Genomic DNA, 27,932 nt, shown 5'->3' on the forward strand with positions numbered 1-27,932 from the left:
AAGTAAATTTACATAAAAAAAAACAATCAACATTGCAAATCGTTCAACTAAATTACACACACACACACTCTCAAGTTAATTATTTTCCCTCCTGAACAATTGCAATTCTAGCACATGTTAGTGGTTTAAAGGATTTGTTTTTTTCTTAAACTTATTTTTTTGAGGATAAGATATTTTAAATTAGTTTGTATTTTAATTGAAATTAAACCTCTTTTCAAACAATTATAAAAATATCCTCATCTAAGACAAATTTAGAAACACATACAAGTAATGTCCCATATTTCAAAACCTCCTCAAATTAACTTCCATGTGGGACACCAAAAACCAAACAGGTATTTCAAATGCAATCGATCAAGATATAATAATCACAAAACTACAGTACCAAGAGTAGGGTGCAGGCTGCTGCTTCTTCTTCTTCTTCAACAGAACCGAGGAATTAATATGAAAATATATTGGTTATTAAAAGAAAAAAAGGAAAATCCACCAATTGTTCTTAGGAACGTGTTTGCATACGCCACCTTTGGTGAGAAGCCAATGGGCTTAGATCAGAGACATGAGGTGGGTAGTAGGCAGTGCAGGTGATCAAAATCAAACAACTTTAGGTTAAAAACACTGAACTTTGAATTATAAAACACAGATTTCGTGCAAGAAATTTGCATCAGCAAAGGTAGCTTTGTCAACCACAAGACCTCACATCATGGGGCCTTTGCCCATCTGCCCTGCTCCCCTTGGCCTATAAAAGTAATCCAGAATTTATATTGTTTTCTAAATATGCCCTGCCTGTTGGATTCTCTGTCAAACACCACCATCACTTTAATGACAACTGATAACAACCTAGCACCAAACCATCTTTCCTCGGCAGTTTAAAACCCTCTTCTGTTGTCATTCATTGCTCAAGCTTGAAGCAGAAAGAAAGCAAGCACGAGCACAGAAAGATGGTGAACCTAGTGGCAGCACAGAAGCCATTATTGCATGGCCTGATGAAAATGGCAGGAGTGCAACCCCACATAGTAGAGATTGAGCCAGGGACAGTCATGAACTTTTGGGTGCCAAATGAGACCGTCAAGAAACCTCAAAAGGGTGAAAAGAAGAACGACACCCCAACCTTAACCAAACCAAACAAACCAGTAGTGGTTCTAGTCCATGGCTTTGCTGCTGAAGGTATTGTCACTTGGCAATTCCAAGTTGGCGCCTTAACCAAGAAGTATTCAGTTTATATCCCTGACCTTCTATTCTTCGGTGGCTCAATCACTGATAAAACAGACCGGTCGCCAACGTTTCAAGCAGAAACATTGGTGAAGGGTCTGAGGAAGATAGGAGTAGAGAAGTGTATATTAGTGGGGTTTAGCTACGGTGGCATGGTGGCGTTTAAGATGGCTGAGTTGTATCCTGACCTGGTTCAGGCCATGGTCATATCCGGCTCAATCCTGGCAATGACTGACTCAATTAGTGAAGCAACACTAAGTGAGCTTGGGTTCAAGTCTTCCTCGGAACTTTTGCTGCCTAATTCTGTTAACGGTCTTAAAGCACTACTTTCTGTTGCTACTCACAAGAAGCTTTGGTTCCCAAATCGGCTTCACAAAGACTACCTCGAGGTTTGTTGACTTGCATCATCTTGTAAACTTAATTTTGTATATCAATCCATATTGCTGGTTTTAATTCCCTTATTTATGACGTAAGAATAATCCCATCTGGGACACTTTTTGTCTCAGCTTAAGTGTTCCGTTCAACCACCTCTACCTAAACACTTTTTGACAGCAGGCTGATAGAATTGTCAAAGAATTTTTCAGTTTCAAAGCCCTTTCACCTCCACTCTAGAAATTCTCGGCTTGCTATGAACAAGAATTCACATCAGCATTCCTTGCATTGTTTTGTCCTTACAGTTTGGTTGTTCTGATTAAATATTTAGCTAGCGTGCACTAACTGAAGACAAGCGCAGGTGATGTTCACCAATCGAAAGGAGAGAGCTGAACTTCTAGAGGGATTAGTCATCAACAATAAAGATCCAACCATCCCAAAATTTGTACAGGTAAATTCAGCGTTTAATTCCTCAGGTTTATTTCTTCTAATATGTCTGTTAAACATGTTATCATCGCCATGCATGTTGCAGAAAATACATCTCTTATGGGGGGAGAATGATCAAATCTTCAAGCTGGAGCATGCACAGAACATGAAAGAGTATGTATTTGTAAATATGAATCACAAATCAATGAATCTTATTGAAAATATATAGTGATTAGCTGACACAGACAGGAACACATACGCATGCAAATTGGAAAATCCTCAAAACACCTGCAAAAGCAAGTGAGTACAGGCAACTACAAATGCATCATATACTAAAATGGCTTGCTTTGTGATTACAGGAAATTAGGCGAGACGGTAACATTTCGGGGCATACAGAAGGCAGGTCACTTAGTTCAACTGGAACGACCTTGTGTCTATAATACATGTCTCAAGCAATTTCTTACTTCACTGCTTGAAAATGAAGAGCAGAAGTGATAAGACAACCAAAATCTTTCATTTTGCCTGAGTATTTACTGTAATTTGTACTACTTGTCTCCTTGTTAGTGTGATACTTCTCTGGCATTCGATGTCTATTGTAAGGAGAAGATTGTTAAATGAATTTAATGAAATTTTTACTTCCTTCACACCTTCGTTTATTTTGTTTTTAACTTTTTACAAAACAAATCAACACTCGTGGAAAGGAAAAAAAAATAAAAAAAATACGTGTACAATTCAATCATTTTCACAAGTAAAAAATTTCATGCAAACCGGATCACGTATGCTTGAGCAAACACTTTCATCTGAACGACAATTGTATTTCTTCTAGAGTTCTTCCTTTGGTTTCAGGGACCCAAAGAGACACAAAAATGACAGTGAAAGCACTGACCACCGTGTAAATAGTAAAGGTCCCTGTTGACAGAACAGTTGTTTCATTAGTTAGATATTAGAATAATCCTTGTGTGCAGGTGCCGCACACATGCACTCATGAAATATGAAAGAGAGAGATAGAGGGAGGAAGGGAGGGAGGGAGAGGGAGACCTGCACTGCTCCAACTCATGAGCAAGTTTGCAGTCATCGTAACAAGCCAGGAAGCAAGCCAATTTGCCAATGTTGCAACCGAGCCAGCAATGCCCTTGATGTTCACAGGGAGAATCTGAAATGCACCATTCAGAAAAACTGAGAACTTTAAGAAAGCAATTCATGAATAATTTTTCACCATCATTAAACACGTTAATAAACTTCATAAGCTGGCATCTGACTGTAGTTCCATCACATTCTACAGCCAAAATTGAATAACTATCATGGATGGAGGGGTTAAGGGAAAAATCATAGACCTCCACTAGAAGGTGATGGTGGAGAATCATATAATGCACAAGTGCACGTGCATGCTAAAGAATATTCCACCATGACGAACTGGGATCCGAGGTACTTGTACTAGGCACAAGTGATTCTTTGATTATATTTCTTGGTTTGACTGTTTTGAAATGCAGTCATAAGTAGAAACAGATAAAGCATTCAAAATAAAGACAACTAAGTGTCGACAATTGATTCAACACACTTCTATCTAACAAATCTATTTTTCTCACACAAGACACCAGACTATTTCCTAAGTCTATTATTTTCCTATCTCTTAAAGAAATCACTTTATTGAGTTGGTGCATGCCCAGATGACCCAGCATAAAGCATTGGAGTCTTACTGAAAAGGAATTTTAGAGTTCTGAAGAACAGAAGGCTGGACTGTCCAAGTCAGACAATAACTAATAAAATCATTTGACAAATCAAAATCTCCATGTTCCAAATCATATAGTTCAGCATAACAAATCTTATGCCCCATAGAAGCCAAAATATTGTCAGAGTTAATGCTTAATATAAAGTAAAAAGATGCGGATACCTCAGACATTATGATCCAAGGAATAGCTCCTAGTCCCACTGAGAAGAAAATTACCACAGCCTGGGTAAAACGAAAGAGAATCGCTTATAAGGCAGGCCACAGACAAGTGAGTGGATGCACACATATTCAAAGTACAATAAACATACCACAAGTCCTCCAAGTGACACAATTCCCATTATGTGATACAAATCAGAATCTTGTGGTAAAATGCCCTGGTACAAAATGAAAAACCAGAGAGAATAAGAAATCAAAATTTGGCTGCGGTAATTTAAGGCAGATACTTGATGAACAATGAACTTTAAGCACATAGAAATTAACAAATCATAGGCTTTGTAGGATTACCAACCTGCAAATAAAAAGCAATAGCAACCAGAAGCAAGCTAAGAGTAACTCCAGTTGTAGATATCTGAGCAAGCGATTCCAATAAGACATCTTTGAAACTTTATCCTTTACCCAAATAAAATAGCATATTTGCAAAGAAAAGAAGAACTCACAATAAGAAGCAATCTGCGCCCAGCTTTATCCATCAACCACGAAGAGATCCCAGTGGCTATGACCTAAAAAAGAAACAACTACTTATTATATAATCCAGATAAGAATTTCTTTCAAACTTTGAATGCCAGAAAATTAAGTCTAAGGGGCAATGGAATCATGACATAAGTGTACAGCCGTGCTCTTACCTGGATAGCTCCAAGTCCACATGTAGCAAGATTGCTTGAGGAAATTCCTGTCAAGGTTATGATTGTTTAGTAAATCATCAATTTAATCTATTGGTTTATAGGTCACTAGAATAACAATAAACAGAAATGTTTCGAGTAGCCTTGAGAGTAATTCTGGATTGTTGATTCTTAAGAACTATATTTAGTTGAAACTGATTGGCCAGAAAAAGCAGGCTCTTACCCTATGGCAAAACTAGGTGATATGGTGAGCCTAACAAAAGTTACATGAAAGATACACAAAAAAGACCATCAAAAATCAAAATGATATGTGCAATCAGGCCTTGAAATACTGTCCTGACTTGAGAGTGTACAAGGACAAAACATGATTTTCAGAAGCCTAAACGAACAGTAAATTGGAGATCAAAGTCAGGGAAGTGTTCGTCTAACCAGCATTTGCAAAGATGTTACTGGAATAGAAAAAGATCCCATTGATACCACTGAATTGCTGGAGCACAAGCAATCCAATTCCTACCTGCAGCATAACCACCGGATCAACATTTTGGTTCTAAGGTTGCAGAGGCAAGAAAACAAAATTTCAAACAAACCATCTACCATCAAAGGAAACCAATATCTTCTTCGCTTGAGATCTGCAAACCGAATTGTTGTTCTTTTGCTTGAAGATGCAACAGCTCTCTGTAGAAAGTACACCGATGAAATGGTAATTAGTGATGATACTTTGAAAAGGGTCTAAAGATTAACATGAACCATGATTCGGTTTGCAAAGTGGAAGTCCTATGGCCAAGTTGATTCAAGTTTCCAAAAAAAATTGGCATAGTCCAGCTCAATACCTTGATTTCATTCACTTCAGCAGTAATGTCAGTGTCATATCCTCGTAAAACTTGCAAAGAGGATTCAAAATCTTCTGTCATCCCCATTTTGGCCTGCCCCAACCCCATACATCAAGAAAAAAAAGAGAGTACAAAGAGTGAAGTGAGCAAATTCAGAAGATGCCAAAAATAGAACATGAATGAGTGTATAAACATACCAGCCATCGAGGAGATTCGGGTATGAAAAATAAGCCAAGAATTAATAGGGCACAAGGAAAACATCCTGCAAATCAGAGTCTATGTTCCATTAATAAAAAAAAATATTCACCTGTAAACTATTTAATTATGAGTAACATCAAATATCATAGCAAACTAGTTTAATTGTTCTTTACAAATACAGAGAATTCCCGCCTCTCAAGAAACAAAAAACTTCATGGACTTCACATATGCTAGTCATTTTGTTCAATTATTTACTCAAAAACTTGTCGATAGTATTCCGTTCTTTCACCAAAGATAAATAGGCTTAAAAGAGATTTGGAAGTGACTTACCTAAAACAGCAAGCATTCTCCAATTAACAAAAAGTCCCAGTAGATAAGACAGCAATATTCCAATTGTCACTGAGAGCTATTTCATAAAAAGAGTAGTTAAATCAATCATTAAAACATGAATAACATCAAGACTAACAAAAACAGTATGAATAGAATGGTTCGAAAGCACAACCAACCTGGTTAACCGATCCAAGACTTCCTCGCATGTCCTGAGGCGCTATTTCAGCTATATATACAGGTACCTACACAAGAACAATCCCAACAAAACCAATCATTCTTTTTACATTCTTTCCAATAGATCAATTAAAACAAAACAAAACCAACAAACTTCGAAGTTACCGTGTATGAGATTATACCGACACCAAACCCTTCCAACAACCTTCCCATGAACAAAAATGATGAATCCTACAAAACCAACAAATAAATGAATCATCTACAATCACCTCAAATAACAAACAACACACATCACTTAATAAAGATCAAAGACTGTCATTAATTACTCACAACAGCAAAAGATATGCTTAGCCATCCAATTATATTAGGCACCGCCGCGACCACCAAAGACTGCAACACAACACAACACAAAAAAGCAGCAATTCAAAGAATCAATTCACATGTGAAAAATCGAAAAGATTTAGTTCTTTCAGATAACTGGTTATAATTAGTAGAATTTCAATATATAAAATAGAGAAATTATTACCCCTTTTCGACCAATATATTCTGCAAGTTGGCCACTTACTAAAGCACCAATCATAGCACCCACATTTGATAATGAACCAAACATCGAAAACTAAACACAATAAATCAAATCAATCACAACAAAGTTAAACAAACAAAATTAAATTAAATTTAGAAACAGAATTAAAAAAGAGAGAGTCAAACCTCCGAAATAGAAAGCTTAAGATCGCTAATGATTTCTGCTTGTGTAGGCGAAGAATAACCACACTAAACAATCATGCACAAAAAAACTTAAAATTAATGAAACATAATATAAATTACGAACTAAAAATAATCGAAAGAGATTAAATTCTATATTGGGGGGGGGGGGTTATTACAGTGAAACCGAATTGGATGGGGCCTAAAGCGACAATGAGGACACAAAGAACAACAGAAACAGAACCATCACGGAGCATCTGAGCGGAGGAACTCATTATACTGGATTGCCTTGAGCTCATTCTATACCAACTCCCTGTCTGGAGCAAAGGTTTCCTAAGCTGATCTCTTGCCTCCTCAGCATCGTCCCTCTGACTCATGATTGCTTGATTATCAGCAAAAGAAACAAAAAGGGATTTAGTAAAAACAAAAAAAGCAAAAAGGGTTGTGAAGATTAATGTTAGATTGTTTTAAGGTTTGGAGTTTCGTTGTTTGAAAGAAGAGAAATGGGGTTGATGTTTTTCCCTTGTCTAGGAAGGGGAGGTGGTGGTGGTGGTGTTGGTGATGACTAGAGAGTCCGTTGGATTTTGGCTTTAAAAAAAGAAAGAAAAACGTGTACGACAGATGACAGGCTGTTTATATTTTGCCATGTCAACTGTTTTTTCAGATATGTGAGAATATCACGTTGATTGTTTTTTTTTAAAATATTTTTTTTTAAATATTTATTTTTTTATATTTATTTTTAACATTATATTTAATATTCAAAAATATTTAAAAAATTAATTTTAAACAAACAAATTAAATTTTAATAAAAAACAAGTTAAAACTCGTATTCAAATACCTTAAAATATTATAAATTTATTTTTTATCTTGAAAGTTTTGAGTTAAGATATCGTGTCTTTAAGAATATATTTAAGATGCGATTGAAGTTATATTTTAAAATATTTTTTATTTAAAAATATATTAAAATAATATTTTTTATTTTAAAAAATTTATTTTTAATATTAATACATCAAACAAATATCAAAATAATCTAAAATTATAATTTTTTAAAATTAATTTTTATTAAAACTATGATACAAATATAGCCCAAAAGAAGCACTGTCATGATAATAAATTGTGGACTTATCCACTATTTTTGTTAAGAGCTAGAGATGTCTAATATAAGAAAAAAACTAATTTTACCAAAATTCAGTTATAGAACGAGTTTTCCGAGAAAAAAAATTAGAAGAATTGTATGAATGGGCATAGTGGGGTCTACTCACCCAACGAACCAAAACTGTAAATTTATGCACTTGAGGGGTTTGGCTCAGCGGTCAACCGTGTGACTTGTTCCGCTCCCGTCCCGAGTTCGATCCTCTATGTGCACGCCTGTCACCCCCGCGGTGCCTTACCTGCTCACTGGGCTTGCAGGATGCTCAGTGGACCGTAGGGAATAGTCGTGGTGCGCGCAAACTGACTCGGACACCCCACAATAATAAAAAAAAAAAACTGTAAATTTATGATAGTCATTCTCGTAAATTTATATAATTATTAATTTTAGAGTTCATATATTATTAAATATAAAAATAATACTACTCCTATCAAAATCTAAGATGTTGGTAGGTATTTTTTTATGTTTTTTTTTTAATTTAAAAACTTATTTAGTTGAATAATTTTTCGGTGTTGTTCCTTGAAAAAATACTTAATCTTTAATTAAACACTCGAATTATTATGATTGACACTCCATATTATTCGAACTTAGGAGGTAACATTGTGTTGTATACTACTCCATGCCTAACCTTTTGATGCATTCATCTTGAACTCATCTCATTCTATGAAAATCCCAATCTTAATTTGATCTTGGATGCAATTCGACTATCAGGTGGTGTCTTACTCAGAATTTACTAGTCCCCGATTAATTTTATATATTTAAAAATATAATAGTGATTATTTTTTAAAATAATTTTTGCTTAAAAATATATTAAAATAATATTTTTTCATAAAAAATTATTTTTAACACTAGCACATTAATATAATTAAAAATAGAAAAATAATAATTTTAAACCTAATATCAACTTATCTTTTGAATTTTTTAAATTTGATCTCAATCTAATTATAAAATTGATCATATAAATCTTGGATTCAATTAAAACATTATTCATATAAATTATTTGATTTATCAAATATATCTTCCAAATCATATTTTAATAGTGTAAAACTTAATTTTAAAAACTAATAAATTTTTACATTTAATTTTTAAAAACATGAACATTGAAAAAGAATTCTAACAACAAAAGACACAAGAACTAATTCCAGTTTTATGTATACACTTTTATGTAAATTTATTAATAGTGCATGCATAATCTATTTAAGATTTGATGTAAAATCTAAAAGTTAAAGTGTAATAGTTATTTTTAAAAATATTTTTTACTTAAAATTATATTAAAATATTATTTTTTTTAAAAAAATATTTAACATTAACACATTCAAATAATAAAAAATTAATTTTAAACAAAAAAAATAAAAATTTAACAAATGCATAGCCGACCACATTGCCAAACAAATAATATATATATATATATATATATATATATATATATATATATATATATATATATATATATATATTCTTTTTGATGCTATATATCCTATTTGCTGCAGTGAGAAATCCACGAAGAAATAAAGTATTCATTCAATTTACGTTTTAATTTCTTTGAACGATTCAACTAAATAACTTGTCTACTTCAGATATAATTATTAATTTTAAAATAAAAAAATTCAACTAATATCAATATCAATTGATAAACAACAATTTTCTTAATCCAATTCAATGGCAAAGCAGGCTAAGCCACCGATTGCGATAGATCAAAATTTAAATTATTTTTTATTTAAAATTAGTTTTTTTATATTTTTTAAATTATTTTAATATATTGATATTAAAAATATTTTTTTAATATATTTATAAAAAACATTATAAAAAATAATTATTATTCCAATCCCAAACACTTTTTAACTTGCCTCCGAGAATCAATAAGCGAGCAGTGGTCAACGTTCCCACCTCTAAAACCCTTTGGACACGAAGTCACGGACATCTCCCTCTCCGCTTTAACATACACACCCGCCACTGCCACCACCTCCCCAAAACAACCCCATCAACTCTCAAATGGGCAAACCCGTTACCCGATCCCACTCTCTACTTCTCCACGAACCCTCTTCTCCTCCACTATCCACCACCACCTCCTCCAAAATCTCATTTCAATCTAGAAAAATCAGAAAACTTTCAACCAACAAAACAACCACCACTACCACCGCTATAACCTCCACTTCCATCCCCCCTCTCAAACCCTTATCTCACAAAGGCGAAGTAGAGCTGGCACTTGATCATTTAAGCAAATCAGATCCTCTTCTTGCACCTCTATTAAACAGCCATGAACCACCAGCACTGAATCCTTGTACCTCACCGTTTCTTTCTTTAACAAAATCCATCCTTTTTCAACAACTAGCAACAAACGCAGCCAAATCAATCTACACTCGTTTTCTCACTCTCTGTGACGGAGAATCTCAAGTAAACCCAGATACTGTACTCTCATTATCTGCCCCAAAACTCAGAGAAATCGGGGTTTCTGGTCGAAAAGCGAGTTATTTACATGACTTAGCAGAGAAATATCGAAATGGGTCTTTATCTGACACCACAATTCTTGAAATGAATGATGATATGTTATTGAATAGGTTGACTGAAGTTAAGGGAATTGGGGTTTGGTCTGTGCATATGTTTATGCTATTTTCGTTGCACAGACCGGATGTTTTGCCTGTTGGTGATCTTGGTGTGAGAAAAGGGGTGCAAAGTTTGTATGGGTTGAAGGATTTGCCACAGGCATTGGAGATGGAGCAGATTTGTGAGAAATGGAAGCCTTATAGGTCAGTTGGGTCGTGGTATATGTGGAGGTTAATGGAAGCTAAGGCTTTGGCGAATAAAGCAGCTAAGAAAGCATAAGATGAGTTGGTATTTCGGGGTCCTAGTATTGGGGTTTTGATGAGGAGGTATTGCTGTTGTATGCTTTAATTAAATTAGGCCTGGTTTTTCAGTTTGTGCTGGATGCTCTAGAGTTTGATGTATCAAAGCTTCAATTTGGACAATGTAAATCTGTATGCAACCAGTGGGTTATCTCTGCTTAATAAATGAAAAATTGTGAATTTCTGCTCTGACATTGGTGACTCTTAACTACCTAAATTATGTTTAGCATTTTCATTATAGGTTAATTTACACTTCGTATGATGAATATTGATGCAGAATGGATAAAATTCTGTTTCCGTGTAGTAACATTCTGGAGACTGCATTTTCTTGCCCGGGATTGTTGAACCAAATGAAGCAAGACCTGAATCTTGAAACTGTGCATTTAAATTTATACAGAAGCATTGTTGAGCTTGAAGCTTAGTATATGGTGGCGTTTGTCCTGTGGCCATGTAAAATCATACTTTAGCATGCTTGAAGTCACACGATTGGTTTTGGATCAGAGGGCTGGCTTGCTTATTTACCCCATTGTGATCTCCTCTTTTCTTCAGACTTCATATTTGAGTTTTTCTTGGAAGTCTGTGTTTGGTCTGTGTAAATTGGACGAGGAAAAGTACAATGTCAGAAATATTACATCAATTTATGAGTCGTTAATTGAATAAAATTGGCTGCATGTCCTTTAGGACAATCGCTGGTACTGCTATAGTTCATAGGTGGGTTATAGTTAAACGCAATTCTGTGTGGGTATGTTGTTGGAATCATGTGAGTTTGTGCTGGGCATAAAGATGTTCTTGGGTTGAGATTTTTATTCATTGATTAAGATTTTTGTTTTTGTTAGGATCAAGTGCATGGAATCAAGTAGAACTGGCGGCCACTCCTGAAGTGAAAACCCTTGCACAGTCTCCGTTTATAAAACCAGATCAGTCTGTTTCAGAGTTGAAACCACCTTAAACTATGCTAAGATCAGCATATGTGTTTTTTAAAACTTGGGTGGAGGTCCTCTCTATGCTGACTTGATGAAGCCCATGTTGTTTCGTAGACATCAAAGCATTTTTTTATGACCCAAACACAAGGCCCATGTTAGATCTGTTTGGGAATCCAGTTTCATTCTACTTTAAAAAAAAATTAATTTTTTTACTTCAAAATAATTTTGGGTAGTCGACAGAAAGCCTTAGCTAGGGTTGGAACCAACAAAATCAATAACGTCTTTTAAAAAAGCTAGTATTGTCTCGTGTATTTGGCCTGTAAATTCTGCCCGGAGTTTGAATAAAATTAAAATATTCTGCTTGGGAAGAAGGTGATTATAGAAATACAATTTTTTTTTGAGATTATATAAATAAATGTTTTTGAACAAAACATATAAAATAATCGAAAGGTATATATGATATAAAAAAATTATTTAATATACTGATATAAAAAATAAATATTATTCTAATATATTATTAAAAGAAAAATACTTTAAAAAACAACATTTACTACTATTTTAAATATCTACTAATATTCCATCCTAGCCTTGTAATCTCGTGGAAATGTTGTTTTTATAAAAGTATTTTTTAATAAAAAATATATTAAAATAATATATTTTTATATTTTTTTAATTTTTATATCAACACATTAAAATAATTAAAAATATATTTAAAAAATATTAAATTTGATTTTTTTTATAAAAAATATTTTAAAAAACATTTAAAAAAATAAATTGAATTCCATTACCAAACATAGCTTAATCTATGATAAAAAAAAAAATATTCAATCAAAACTACTCAATTACCATAGAACTTCTACTGGTCGGGTTTCAGCACCAGAATTTTAAAGTATCTGGGTTGCTTTTCAAGGATACAGTGTTAACCACTTAAGTAGACGTTGATATTATTTTACAAATATTTTTAATAACTTAAAAAAAATTGTTATTCAAACAAATAGAATAATTTGCATAAATGTCTTGTAATGAGATATTTTAATTGGATTAAATCTAACTTGTATTACAAGCGTTGTTATTTTCAAATTAATATCAGGAGAGGTTCTCTAAGTAATATGTGACAGTTCCACATTTCCTTTCCTTCCATGGAATAAAGAAATCCTTGGATTTTGTCATACTTATCTTCTTAATCCTTTTTTAGAACTATGAAGTATATATTTAATAATTCTTTGTATGATATTCTTTTTAAAAGTGCATCTTAATTGAAAATATGTAATTATATATATAAAATTACATATTTTCAATTAAGATGCACTTTAAAAAGAATATCATACAAAGAATTATTAAATATATACTTCATAGTTCTAAAAAAGGATTAAGAAGATAAGTATGACAAAATCCAAGGATTTATAATTAGATTCATGTGGGATTGGGCTTCCATAAGAACTTTTATTTTATTTTCTCATTCCTTTACGTCCAAGTTTAAATTTAAAATCCGAAATTTCTTTGATCTTATGTTTTTTTTTTTTAATTTCTAAGATCTTAATTTTTCAAAACTCATACCCTGCTTTCTGTTCCTTTGCTTGCAAGCTTCACAAACAACTTTTTTTTTGTTTTTCTATAATTAAAAGCATCGCGATATATATCCTATATTTTTATAATTATATATTTTTGATATATAAATTTATTGGAGAATTATATAAAGTATATCTTGAGATCTTATATAAAAATTTAAATTTTTAGGTTGAGATGATTCATTTGACATGTTATCAGATTGTTTTTTATTAAGCAATCACAAGTTCGAATCTCAATACCTTCATTTTATTTGATAAAAATTAAATATAAATTATTATGAGTCCATGCAAGTTTTAAATCTAAAAAACTTTCACTCAAGAGAGTGTGTTAAAGAATTATAAAAATTATATTGTGAGATTTCATCAAAAAATTTAAATTTTTAGATAATAGAGAAACTCAATTGACTAAATTTAGCAATGACATAAAAAATTTAGCAATGGCATCTAAAAACATACATAAAATTTTTTATGATGTCTAAGATTATTATAATAGAGAAATTTGTGTTCTATTAAAAGAGGTAAAATAAACTTGTTTATTTTCTAGAAAAAAATTAACTCGGATTAACCTGAATCAATATAAAAATAAAAATAATTATTATTATAGTTTTAATATTTAACTAAAAAACAACCTAAAACAAAACTCGAGTCACAAATTAAGTTGACAGATCAATATTATATAACATACCAAACACTGCATTATACTGTTACACAAATGCACGAGTATTTTGTATCTACTCCAGATCTAACTCTAAAAAAAAAAAAAACATACGTGTGTGTGTAAAAGATATTGATATGATCATTGTGGAGAATGTAAGAACAAATAGAAGATAAGCTGCTGGAGATATCAGCTACCATAAAATGCCCTAATGAGCAAGTCATTCAGCATTTAGAATACACGCATCAAACTGGAAGCATGCAATCTTCTGTGATTGAAAAACTGCATGCTGTTACATCCATCAAGCAAGATATATATATATATATATATATATATATATATATATATATATATATATTATCGCAAAAGAATATTTCTTTCCCACTGTCGTCGGCGCCATGGGAGAACAATATTATGTTCACGCTCATCAGTTCCATTTTCTTCCTTCATTAACTCATAGTAGCAGATATTGAAAAAAAGAAAAGAATCCAGGCTTAGTTTGACTCGATCGAGTGATAAGGTGGTTTGCTATCCAAATCATCATCTTAGATTTGATTCAAGCCGGCCGTGATTAAAAAGAGGTTCTTGTGTTTATATTCTTCGTCTAAAACCCAATCAAAGGAAAAGTTGAATCTTCATGTTGGCTAAAACAACGTATACAGAATCCTTGAGCTATATATTGATATTTTGATTTACAGTACTCTCTATAGTTTCTATTTAATTTATTTTATCTTCAACACATGAATTAACAAGTCTTTGGATTAATTAGGACCCTTTTTATAGCTATGCGACATCGGGACTTTGCTATTCCGACCAGCAAATCACTCCAAAACGCCACCAAAACTATTCTTTTAACCTCATAGACAAAAAATACCACAAAGACTCCAGTCGCTCTCTCCCTCCTCTTCCTCCACTGGGGATGCCGCTTTTTATATAATATCAGCTCATTTTTGTAACTGATTAATTATATTAATTTGGAGGAAAGAGGATAATTAATAGAATGATAGATTGAAAACTCAATTATTTTACAAAGATACAATTAACTCAATTAAAAGTATAAGGATAAATCGAAAATTTATCTTATTAAATAAGGACATATATATATACCACGCCATTTAAATATTATCCTTAGTTTTTAAATTAAATTTTTTAAGTTGTAAAACACCAAAATCTAGTAAGAGTTGGGTCGCACGAATAGAGGAGGTTCCAATCCGAGAACTCAATTATTTAGATATTAAAACCTGGAGAAAAGAAATAAAAAATATGAATTAAAATGGATAATATATAGTTCAAGAGATATTTAGAGTGTATATGACATTGCGACCAAAATATTATTTGTTTGAAATTTAAAATTTTATTTTTACTTGAAATCAAAGTTTTTCTAATGTTTTTAGATTGTTAATGTTATTTTTTAAAAAATAAAATATTTTAATAAATATTTAAGCGAAAAATATTTTGAAACACAATCATTACTACACTCACAAACAGACATTTAAAGTTTTTTTTTAATGTTTTTAGATCTTTAATATTCAAAATAAATTTTAAAAAAATAAAAAATAAAAAATAATATTATTTTAATAAATTTATAACAACAAAATATTTTAAAACGCAATCTTTCCTGTAATTTCAAATATTGACTTAACTATATATGATAAAAAAGTTACCATGCAGTTGATGATATACATGGGCCAAATCATATTCAAACAGCAGACCATTTATTCATATTTGTTTTCAATCGTGGGCATCATATGGATCATGACTTTTGGACAGAAAGCTGATAAACTTCAAGTCGGCATTCAGAATTTGAAATGTGATAAGAACACAGAAGAGACGTCATCAGTTAGTGATGAGGTGTTGTTTTAATTAATTCGCGTCTTGATTTGATTGTTTAGCTACCCCAATTGACACGTCCTTCCGCCATGCTCCATCCAAAGATTGTCAAAATGGATGAGTAACTCGGGGCCTACTCTTCTCAGCATATTCGCTTGAAGAGGGACGCTCGTCAGAGACTACTGGGCTCGTACAATCAAAACAGTTACTGAGAAAAAAAAAATAAAAATAAAATTAAAAGAGCTTATCCTTTCATGATTTTAGAGTGTTCTCGGTATTGCGATAGCTATTATCGTTGTGATTTGAAAAAAATTATTTTATAAAAAGTATTTTTAGCTGAGATTAATTTGAAAAAATAGGTGTTTGGTTAAAATCGTAGTTGAAATTGAGGTTGAAGAAAAAGTAGTTTAATGTGTTTGGTTAATAATGCTTTTAAAATTAAGGTTATAAAATAATTTAAAAATATATATATTAATATTAATAATTTTTAATTTAAATATTGTGGATTTAACTATTGCTATTACATCAGAAATAAATTATACTTTATATAAAATATTTTTTATTATTCCACGAAACCATCTACAATTCCATTACATATGAAATACATCCAATAAAAACTACAGTTTCCATAATTTTTTTAGCATGTAATAAAATTATATAAAATATTATCAGGTATAAAATTCACTCTAAACTAGTTTTTTTTAAAAAAATATTAAAAAAATTAACACACTAAAAATAATAATCACGCAGTGGAAGAGAATTGCATTGTTCACTATTTTTTAAGTGAACAATGCAATTCTCTTGCACTGTTCACTTAAATAGTGTATCACTGTACACTATTCATGTTAATTACATTGTTTATTGAACAGTGGGACCCATGAACAATATATAACTTTTTCCTTTAACCAAATGGCGCAAACTGCGTTTTAATTAAAACACAGCCGCAGCCGCGTAGCCAAACAGGCTCATGCTGGTTCTCTTTCAGTTGCCTTGTGGATTCAAATAATGTAATAATTATTTGAGATTTAACTTGATAATTTCGATGTGAGGTTTCTTATAGAATCTAAAAAATTATGTTATTGAATTGTTGCTTGATTTTATGAAAAATTATGCAAATTTTGTTTTTAAAAGATTTAAAATAATGGGATAACAATTAAAACTTGAAAAAAATGCAACCGCTTATCATCTTAAAATGAGATACGAGAAGAAATCAGATGTGAAAAGTGAAAACCAAGGCTAGGAGTGAAAAGAAGTAAGAAAGAGAAAAAGAACCACTAAAACTCTTTATTTACCATGCACAATTTTGTAAAGAAGAAAGCTCTCATGATTTCAACAACACTAAAAAAAACCATCTTCAAAGCGTGGAGGAAACCATACATGCCTCCTCAATATGACAACCTTCTTCACACATTGGTGTATGTATTATACATACTATAATTTTTCTTCACCTAAGCTCTTAATTCTATAATAACTCTTTATTTTTTTCTTGAATTTCATCCCACTTGAAACTAATTCCTCTTCTTTCAATTTAGTCTCGAATTACATCTTACTTAACCCTAATAAAGAACTAATAGGGAGCAAGTAAAAGAAAGAGACAAATAACCCAACTAGGTTAGCTCATTGTGGTTGTGTTCATAATTCAAGCAGTATATTTGATATATTAACTCGAGTTGATCGAGATAATCTAATATATTATCGTTTTAATATTAAAATAATATCATCTTTATATTCTTTTAAGTCAAACTATATCTTTATTGGTTGTATGAATTATTTTTAGATTTTTCAAATCAATCATGTTATGTCGAAATATCTCTCATAGTGTTTAATTTGACGCTTGTGATAATTAAGAAATCGGATCAATATATTTCAAGATTAATTCATTGAACATACTTTTTTTTATATACTCAAACATAAATTTGTATTTTTTAAAAAAATACGTGTACAACATCATGTTAAGGTTCTTTCAGTCCGATAGGGTTTCAATAGGGTAAACCTGATATTTTATTGAGTTTACACCAATTGGTTTTGAAAAATATTATATGCTCACAAGAACATTGATTACGCTTGGAATTCGTACCGGCAGAATATTAATTGGCTAGGCCAGCTGCCATCAAGTTACATTACTATTATGATTTATTTATTTTTTTAGTTAGATAGGGTCATTTATTAGTTCCAAATAATTCTCTAATCCGTTTATTATATTAAAATTTTTATTTAATGATAAATGATATTATTGAATTAGTTTATGCATCTTTTTTTTAATTATTTTTAAAATAACTTTATTAATTTTTTTAATATTAATCCTTAAAATTCAAAGTGAGAAAATTGGAATAAAGCATATCTTGAAAAAACTCCGAGGTTGTCTATTACATTTATTCTTTGGAATGTCACTCCTTCATAATTTGGACATAATATTTTCTTTTATTATTTAAAAAAAATACAAGAACTCACACTCACGGTCCCTCTATAACAATTTTTTTTTACGCACTAAGTCTATAATTTATAAGAAAGTTTCCCAGTTAACAAATCCTTAATTAGAGAATTTATTCAATTCTGAAATTCTTGACCAATATTCTTGATTGACACCAACTTTCTTTAAAGCTAATTTAAGCATCATAGATCGTCGGCAAAAGGATCTCACCTTTAAATATTTGCTTCGCTTTCTTCTTATAGAAGTCATGTCATACTATTGAAAAACAGAAGGTAATTTCTGATGTGCTTTTTTTTTTCTAAAATAAAAGATTTTCTTGTCGACGTAATTTCTGGCCACAATAAAATTTTGTGATGAGAGTGTCCATCACAACCGAAAATGTTCATCATAAATACTTTACAAATTAATAAAAGAAACTTTTTTATTGCAATCCATCAGTAATTTATTAGTAATTAAAAACATAAAATTTGTGATTGATAATGACTCCCAAAATATAATATCTTTAGGAATAAAACTGTTATATAGGGTAATTAGTTGATCTTTTAATTCAAGCAATCTAATTTATTCTTTATATTCAAGGTATCTGGTCATGAAAGTCTCAGATAGTTGATAAATGGTAGCAAGTAATACTTAATAAGTTAGGTAACTGGTAACTATAACAGTAGTAGGTGGTGTCTGGTAACCAGGTGACGAGTAGTTGTGGTAGTGGCAGATGGTGCTTGATAATTAAATAAGAAAATTAACCCAATAATCAATTTAAACTCTAAGTTCTCTAGTTCAAGCTTAATTGATTCCATAAATCTCATCAATTATATTAAAAACACATAATTTTAACATTCAAAACCTGAAATTATCTAATTATCAAACACAACACAAATATCTAATTAAATGAAAACACAAAAATTATCATTTCAATAATTAAATACATCAAACTAACAAACAATGCTAATGTTTTAGCTTAATTTTGTGATGTGTAGGTGGCAGTTCCACCAGTTGTGGCAGTCGATATGTTGGATACAAAAGCTTGGGCCGATAGTTTACAACAAAAAAAAATTATAGAAATACTCATAAAAACAAGGTTAAGATGATTATGGTGTTTTGGTAAAGAATTGAAAGGTGTTTTGAGCGATTAAAAGTTGTTTTCTCTTGAGTTTTTTTTTTTATTTTTTATTTCTAGGGTTTTTGTCCTCTTAGAAGTAGCAGTCATAGAGAAAAAAAGAAGTGTTTATAAATATATCATAAACACGATTTAGAATCGCGGTTTTGCTATGAAATCACTATTCTGAATTGCCGTGGTTAAAGAACTATTATTTCTAATAGTGGTTGTATTAAAATCATAATTTTAAATCATAATTTTGATTTAAACTGTTATTTTGAATAGCGGTTTTTCAGCACCCACAATTCCTAATAGCTGTTTTATTGACAAATAATGTCATTTTCTCAAGACTTTTTAAAAACTCTGTCAATTCCTGTAAACTTTCTTGATACAGTGTTGGTTTTGAAAAATAATTCCCTGATAGTGCTCCTAATAATCTTTTCCACTTGGGTGGTTAGTTGACTGGCTACTAGCCATTGATTCCTTGTCGTTGAGTCACTCATTGGAGCTCGTTTATGAAACTTCCCTTCAAGAAAAGGTGAAAAAAGACGAGCACTTCCATTACAAAAACAGTTGCAACCAAGCAAATATATATACCTTCATCAATCATCTCAGCTCGTTTATGACTTATGACTCTCCTATAAGGTTTGACAGGTAAACAGGCTTGTCAAAATTAGAAGGAGGGGGGGACATGATTAGCCATGAGTATATTATATCTACGCAAAATCAAGACCTTGATTAGACTGCCGATTCTAATGTTTCATCTCTTTTCTCTTCTTTTTGCGTTAAGATATTTTTTTAAATAATACATATACATGTATATATTTTCTATATGAATTCTTAGAAATACAAACAAAATTTTCTATCAATATTTATATTCTTATTCTATCAGTAATAATTTATCAACAGTTCATGGACAAAAATACCTCATTGGTAAAACTCTCATCGGTAATTTTTGATTTGTTAATAATAAAATTACCAACGGATTTATTGAAGGAAAAACGCACTAAAAAAATCATCTGTTTTATTCTATTAGTATTTTCTTTGAAAATTTTACCATATAACCGACATAAATACCATACGCAAGTTTGTTGGTGATAAAACAGTGGCATATAAGATAAAAATATATTTGATTAAAAAACAGAGATACAAAAATATAATAAATTTATTTTTAGAATAAATTTCTATACATTGAAAATAAAAAATATATAAATACACTTCCTTTATGTTATCACTGTTTTGTATCTTTTATTTTAAAAATGTAATCAAACATTACTTTATAGTTTGAAATTTACAGCCAGGATCCATGTGAAAAGGGATGTTTGTGGCTCTGGGGATTTTTTCCCCTCAAAACCCAATGGGAAATGATATAAAACTTCAAAAGCTATATATGTTGAAAGTCAAGAGCTAGAGGTTGTGTGAATGTTTTCTTAAAACTTTTTTCTAGTATCATTTAACTTAGAAACAATTTAACTACATATTATTAAATATTTTTAATTACAACCATAACTATAATAATTATAATAGCTAAAGAGTTTATCTGATAATTAATCAAGGATATACACCATGTCTATCGATCCTAAGCATTGAATAAAAAAATCACACAGCCTCAATTTTCTTTATTTTGAAGTTCATGCCTTCACCTTGTCTCTACTCACCTGTAAAATTCTAGATCCACCCTCAATTGCAATAATAGAAGTATATATATATAAAGAGTGAGGGGATTGAGGATGATATTAATTTACTGCCTAATTAGTTTTTTTCTTTGATTTTGAGAGATTAATTCTTGCTACAATTGTATATGATTTCTTTATTTAACCCGTTAGCCTTACATATGATATAGTGGCGGTGGTAGAAATTTAATATAGGTTTATGTAATAATTTAATTTATCTCAATGAAAATAATAAAAAAATTTGTTTAAAACATATATAAGTTGTATCAATGCTAATTATCCATAGAATTTATTATGATAAGCATTAAATATGAAAATATCTTTATTAGTTATTTTATTATCATCCCTCTTAAATATTTTGAATTGTACACAATATTCTTTTATTACACGAAAATGATCAATTCTGTAATCAACATCAAAATCCTCTTAATTTCTTGATTATGCAAATAATTAGAATAGCTATAAAATAGTTGGCACCTTCTGCAATTCAAAATACTCCAATAAGTGTTTCTTACTTTATAAAATCGTATAATAAATTTTATTTACAGGCTTGCAATTATTATCAACGTTTTTTTAATAATAAATCATATATGGGTTTTTTTTCCTCTCTAGGGAGGGTGGTTATTAGTTATTACTATATCTTAGCAAGGAAATTTGTTTTTTGAAGAGAGACAATTGCCCCCTCGCTCCCTTTGGCTACGCCACGTGCCGTAAGGGATCCATATATAAATAGTTTTCCTGTAAAAATCGTAGTTATTCTCCCTATGGAATTGATTAAAAAAAAGTGGGACTCCATAAATGATTTTAACATGTTAGTAATTTGAAACATTGACGAGAACTTCTCAAGAAATTTAAAATTTATTTATGAAAATGTTAAAATATTTTTTGAAAGTATATTATACAATATATATATATATAGATCAATGTTTCATTATTTGCTCTTTATTGTTCACCAAAATATAGGTCATTGTGGATTGGAATAATGTAATGATATGATTGTCATTACCAAAAAAACTTGTTAGTGAAGCTGTCTTTTACATGGAGTACATTTGACATTGAAAAAATAATTGAGGATATAATGGTTCATTTAAAATTTCCAGGGTCTAGCGCTGGAAATGACATGACTTCTAGACACCTAACATTTAGATCAGACGTGTTTGTTAAACTCTATATGCTGGGGTCAGACCTACACGCCTAAATTCAAATCATATCTTTCTATTAAAATAGTTTATGTTTTATATTTATGAATTTGTTATTTTTTCAATAGAAATTCAATCTTCTATTATTATTATGATTATTGTTGTTGTTGTTGTTCATTATTGTTGTTGTTGTTGTTGTTGTTATGATTATTCAAGTAAATTTAGGCCAGATATATTTGTCAAACCCAAATAACATGAGTTAAAAAATTATTTATAAACGAAGTATGAATAATTTATAAACAATAAACCATAAAAAAATCTAATTTAACGTGTTAAATCTAAAAATTTAAATTATATTTTCCCATTGAAATAGTTCATTTTCCATATTTATAAATTTGTTATTTCTTCAATAGAAATTCTATTTTATATTTGTTATAGATATATATTTTTTTTCAAAAGTATTTTTTATTTAAAAATATATTAAAATGATATTTTTTTTTAAATTTATTTTTAATATTAATATATTAAAATAATTTAAAAATATATAAAAAATAATTTAAAGCAAAGAAAAAAATATTTTTTTTCAAATTGTTTTTTGAAATACAATAACAAACATGCTATAGCAATCATGCCTTTTTTCTTATAAATCTATAATTAATAAAAATAATTTATAAACTATTATAATTAACAAAATCAAGAAAACAACACAACTTGATGTTATAACCAAATTATGGTATTAGGATTGAAGCCGTTTAAAATATTTTAAAGATTGTAAGAACATTACATCCTTTAATATTTAAATTTTTTACAAATAAGTTATTTTTAGTCACATAAAATAAGCTGTTAGACCCTAATTGTGCTACTCTAATTGATATTATAGTGTTTTAGTTCTGGTATGCATTCCAGGTTCAAGAACCTTGATAATTGTTACATATCCAAGAGTCTTGGATATATCATTAACCATAAACCTAATAGATTTTGGTATGGAATGACTGTGAAACTCAAAATATTTAGGCCTGGAAATGATCGTTCCAAGTGGCTTGGGTTTAATATAGTCGCCGGATCTGAGATTTTTTTAAAAAATTATTATTGGTGCTGGCAGACAATAAACTCATGTATAATCCAAAACGGACATGGAATTCCACGAAATTTTGGAGGGGCATTGCAGAAGCTTTTTGTTGGATTCCAGCAGTGCTGCAATGGACACATGCATTCCACAAGCGTGCAGTTTGTGATGTGACTTGAAGGAGCCCATAAATCCCCAGTTAGATTTGCCTGTCTTGACTCTTGTGAGGAAAAGTCCATCCTCTCTCTGTCCTCTGTCTTGCAATTTCCAGGATAGCCATAGCTAGGGGCGCGCGTGTGTGTCTCCCTCTCTCTCTCTCCCTCTCTGTCTCTGTCTCTGTGTATATATATATATATATATATATTGGACGTCTTCATTGTTAAGTTGGAGGGATTCAATTTTAATGGGATTCGTTATATGTTTGGTTATTTTCAAATCTCTAATTATGGTTGGCATATAAAATGTGCATGAAATTTGATTTGCCAACCTCTCATCTCTCTTTATGAATAGATAATCACTTGCTATTCTTTCAAAATCAAATACATTGAAATAGTTTTTATAAAAACTAATTAATTACTAAAAAATACAGTCTTAATAATCATTCAACATATATAGAAAAGGTACAGTGTACAGATTCCAGATGATTAGAAAAATTAAATCCTTTGAAAATTGAAATGGAATTTCTTCTGGTACTAATTGTCAAACCAATTGATAGATTTATTCACTTTTAAATTACAGTAGATGGTGGAGTTGGTAAACTAGATAAAAATCAGGAAATATGTTTTTTATATAGTTTTAAATTTGATTCTTTGTGTATAGCCACTACTGTAGAATATAAGCACTGTTTCACAAACTAAGTATAAAGGTCTAGTTTGATACGTACAAGCTAGCCCAAGATAATCTTCATGTGATAAAACAATTTATTCACTTTAGAATATTATCGTTTCTATTGATACATTGTTATTATTTCATATAAGTTGGTTATAATAATTGAGATATATGTATTAGTGAATAATATAAATTATATTTTGAAATTTTATTTAATAATTTAAGTTGTTGAATTGAATTGGTTTATTGTATGGTATCAGAGTTTTGATGACTAAACAGTCATAAGTTTAAATCTAACTTTCTCTATTTATTTAATAAAAATTAAGTATAAAATAATATAAATTTAAAATTTAAAAGGTTTTAAATTGATGAGAATATTAAAAAATAATATTGAAATAGTTTTTATAAAAACTAATTGATTACTAAAAAAGAACACAGTCTTGTAACCATTCAACATAGAGAGAGAGTACAGTGTACAGATTCCAGATGGTTAGAAAAATAAAATCCTTTGAAAATTGAAATGGTATTTCTTCTAGTACTAATTGTCATACAATTGATTTATTCACTTTTAAACTATAGTAAATTTGACTTTTTTTAACCACTAATATTGATGGCTAGACTGTAGAATATAAGTACTGTAGGACCTAGTTTGATACGTACAAATTAGTCCAGGATAATCTTCATGTGAGAAAGTAATTTATTCACTTTAGAATATAATCTTTTTTGTTAATACATTGTTATTCTTTCATATAGGTTATAATAATTAAGATGTATATATTAGAGAATAATATAAATTATATCTTGAGATCTTACTTGATAGTTTAAGTTTTTGGATTGAATTAGTTTATTGACACGATATCATAGTCTTGATGACCAAGCAGTCACAAGTTCAAATCTCATTATCCCTATTTATTTAATAAAAATTAAGCATGATGTACTGTGAGCATGTGTAAGTTTCAAGTCTAAAAAGCTTTTACTTGAGAAGATGTGTTGAAAAATAATATAAATCATATATTAAAATCTTACTTAACTATTTAAACTTTTAAATTGAATCGATTCGTATATTCTTTTGCTGTTGCCAGCTAAAAAAATATTAGCATTTTATTTTGACAAAATTTATATTATTTTTTTCATAAATTGAATTCGAAACATATGGTGTTTTAACAATGTACCTTATTTATATTTTCGTAGAATTGTATTTACTTTAGTAACTGTTCTCTTAATAGTTCCTTTAAAGACTTTAAAATAAGTATTTGTTAAAAGAATGCTCAACGTAATTTTAATAATTTGAATAATGCAAGTATATATGTGCTAGAAACCACTAAGGTTGTGTTTTCTTTCAAAAAAGTTAGTTTTCTGGTTTCTATCTTTGAATTTCTTATTTATTTTAAATAAAGTTTATATGGAAAATCAAGAAAATGGGTTTAGTAGTTTTTTTTATTTTTAAAAAATAGAAAACAAGAACCTTTTTGGTTTACCTTAAAAATATTATAAGAAATGAACATAAAAGACCAAGTGAACCAAATAAGACCCTTATTTTTATATTGAAAATTTTCAAAAACAATCTTTTTAAATGTATTTTAAATATGATTTTATTATCACATCTATTATTTTGTAGTTTTCAATCGCACATAAAATATATACATATATTATATTGATATTTTTTTAATACTCTACTTTAACAATTATAAAATATATTTTTTTCAATAGAAAAACTATTTGATGAAAAATAAAATTTAAAATAACTGAATTTTTAAATTTAATAACAATACCTGAAACCTGCATATTTTTTCAGATGAAAAAAATCTTTACCTTCCCGCAACATAGCGTAGTTCCACAAAAGAGTAAAATCTAATAATATCTTGGAAATAGACTTTATGGTGACAGAACATCTTTCATATGCAATAGGTCTCCTGAACTTTTCAATAATATAATAACAAGAAAACTTTTGTGACGCTTTTGCACTTTCAGTAATGTATTGGTCCCAAATATATATATATATATATATATATATATATAACACATTGGCCTAGTTAGGTGGCCAATTAAATTGCAAAGGATGGGATGCAAAAATCGAAAAATTTGCATATCTCATGCATTGTCAAATCATACACTACAATAGCTTCCTGCAGAATTCAGTGTTTTTTTCTTGCTGAATTCTGCTGTTTATCCACTGATATGGTTACAGATTGCAAAGGATGTAATGTAAAATATATATATATATATATATATTATCTTATGATATTAAATGTCATCCTCAAACAATTTTATGAATGAATTTCTCGGATTTGAATTATAAATTTAAAATTAAAGCTCACAAAATTAAAGAAAAAAAGAAGAAGCAAACCTTTTAACCCTGTAAAATGATCTTATCTTACAAGTGTAATTCCTTGTTATTGGAAGGCAATATTGCAGAATTTACCCATTACAAAAGAGAAGTCCATGAATTGCACAATATGACAGCTTAATTAGCACAAAATTCCTGGCTTGTCAGCACATTGTTTGGAATGAAAAAGATATTCAATTAATATTGTTTTGATAATTTTAATATGTTAATATAAAAAATAAAAATAAAAAACACTTGGCTGGGATTTTGCCAACTTCGAAACACGGCCAAGTATACGTGAGTGCATAATTAAATTGAAGAGAAGACAAGTTCTTCAATTAGCTTGATTAATCATTGATCTTTTAACTCCTATAATTTAATAATTAATTACTCGGGAATTGTTCCTCCAAACACTCACAAGATAAGCTGTCCAACCATTAAATTGCTGGCCAGATAATATAAACAAAGCACTAATTAATTTATAAAGATTAAGGAGCTCACGTTGTCTTCTATCCAACCATTGGGCATTCATTGTAGCTTAAACGTAAACAGATTATATTCTGTGGGCGTTTAGCAATTTTCTGGTAGTTTTCACATTAAAGTATGCTTAAAGAATAATATAATGATGAATTACTAATATTGCAAGTGTTTTTTTTTAAAAAAAATGGAAGGAATTGAATTTAATTATAGTATTTAATTTGAATTTAATTAATAAATAATTTGAATTTACATATTTAAAAAAGATAAATTTTATTTTTTTTTGTTCTATATTACCCTTGTGACGTTCATTTTATTTATTCAAAAGTCTTTTAACAAGAAGGAGCTAAATAGATATTTTAAAAATATTAGTTTTAATATTAAATCTTTTATCTTTAGAATTGTAAATAAAAGGAATTGACCTTTAATTTATTTTTATACTATTTTTAAATATTAGATTTTATTTGAAATTCAATTCTTAACTTTTTAATAAACATAAATTAATTTCTCGTTTGCTTACAACTTTAAAAATCTTTCTTCGTAATACTGCCATAGAGTTTTTTTTATTCTTAATCTTGCTGAAAAATGGACTCAGACTTTGTCGAAGGTCCGACAAAACTTGGGCTCTTTCCTCCTTAGACTTGAATATTTAAGACATTCTAGTAAAAAAATAAATAAAATTTAAATGTTATACGTAGTTTTGATCTAAAAACAATATGCCTGGTTTTCATTAAACAGTGCTTTTGAAAATTTGTTTTTGTTTCAGGATTTTTTTTTTATGATTCTATATTATTAAAAATAATTTTTTAAAAAAATATTATTTTAAATTAAATAAATTTAACAAAAAAAAAACCAGCATAATTCTCCTATCCTCTGGAGTGATTTTACAATACTGGGGTTTCCTTTTGTTGGCTTGTCTTTATTTTGTTTTCTCTCCCTCTGTCGGTGCATAAATATTTCAAAATTCATGATTAAAACCTGCAACACTATCAAGAATGTCTGAGTGCAATAATTCAATTTGGGTGGTTTTAAATGTTTCAGCTACTGCCTGACATTTGGTACGTCCTTGACTTCCAGGACAGTTAAATCTGTGACCTAAGATCTTAATGGTAACATTTCGA

At 29.7% G+C, this 27,932-nt stretch overlaps 3 protein-coding genes across 3 annotated transcripts; 2 read left to right on the forward strand and 1 right to left on the reverse strand.

The window, feature by feature from the left end:
* Positions 1 to 786: 786 nt before the first annotated feature.
* LOC133673373 (uncharacterized) lies at positions 787 to 2,648 on the forward strand. Its single transcript, XM_062094128.1, has 4 exons — positions 787 to 1,595; positions 1,940 to 2,029; positions 2,111 to 2,178; positions 2,364 to 2,648. The coding sequence occupies exons 1-4, from the start codon at positions 936 to 938 to the stop codon at positions 2,497 to 2,499; spliced, it is 954 nt and encodes a 317-aa protein (XP_061950112.1). The 5' UTR covers positions 787 to 935; the 3' UTR covers positions 2,500 to 2,648.
* Positions 2,620 to 7,399, reverse strand: LOC133673372 (sugar transporter ERD6-like 6). Its single transcript, XM_062094127.1, has 18 exons — positions 6,986 to 7,399; positions 6,813 to 6,875; positions 6,631 to 6,720; positions 6,435 to 6,494; positions 6,270 to 6,335; positions 6,107 to 6,172; positions 5,931 to 6,006; positions 5,600 to 5,664; positions 5,403 to 5,495; positions 5,167 to 5,247; positions 5,002 to 5,086; positions 4,576 to 4,622; positions 4,390 to 4,452; positions 4,242 to 4,301; positions 4,042 to 4,107; positions 3,896 to 3,955; positions 3,043 to 3,157; positions 2,620 to 2,913 (listed from the first exon to the last, which is right to left on the reverse strand). The coding sequence occupies exons 1-18, from the start codon at positions 7,181 to 7,183 to the stop codon at positions 2,801 to 2,803; spliced, it is 1,467 nt and encodes a 488-aa protein (XP_061950111.1). The 5' UTR covers positions 7,184 to 7,399; the 3' UTR covers positions 2,620 to 2,800.
* Positions 7,400 to 9,808: 2,409 nt separating this feature from the next.
* LOC133673374 (alkylbase DNA glycosidase-like protein mag2) lies at positions 9,809 to 10,991 on the forward strand. The gene has a single exon (XM_062094129.1). It carries the CDS (start codon positions 9,949 to 9,951, stop codon positions 10,777 to 10,779), a length of 831 nt encoding a protein of 276 aa, XP_061950113.1. The 5' UTR covers positions 9,809 to 9,948; the 3' UTR covers positions 10,780 to 10,991.
* Positions 10,992 to 27,932: the final 16,941 nt, after the last annotated feature.

This window comes from Populus nigra, chromosome 14 (assembly GCF_951802175.1).
Source record: "Populus nigra chromosome 14, ddPopNigr1.1, whole genome shotgun sequence".
NCBI classification, from domain to species: domain Eukaryota; kingdom Viridiplantae; phylum Streptophyta; class Magnoliopsida; order Malpighiales; family Salicaceae; genus Populus; species Populus nigra.

Coding starts and splice junctions, on each gene's coding strand:
- LOC133673373 (XM_062094128.1), top strand. CDS start 936: ATGGTGAACCTAGTGGCAGCACAGAAGCCATTATTGCATGGCCTGATG. Junction 2,030..2,110: donor CCATCCCAAAATTTGTACAG/GTAAATTCAGCG, acceptor TGCATGTTGCAG/AAAATACATCTCTTATGGGG. Junction 2,179..2,363: donor CATGCACAGAACATGAAAGA/GTATGTATTTGT, acceptor TTGTGATTACAG/GAAATTAGGCGAGACGGTAA.
- LOC133673372 (XM_062094127.1), bottom strand. CDS start 7,183: ATGAGTCAGAGGGACGATGCTGAGGAGGCAAGAGATCAGCTTAGGAAA. Junction 6,173..6,269: donor TCGGTATAATCTCATACACG/GTAACTTCGAAG, acceptor GTTCTTGTGTAG/GTACCTGTATATATAGCTGA. Junction 3,158..3,895: donor CTTGGATCATAATGTCTGAG/GTATCCGCATCT, acceptor GGTGCATTTCAG/ATTCTCCCTGTGAACATCAA.
- LOC133673374 (XM_062094129.1), top strand. CDS start 9,949: ATGGGCAAACCCGTTACCCGATCCCACTCTCTACTTCTCCACGAACCC.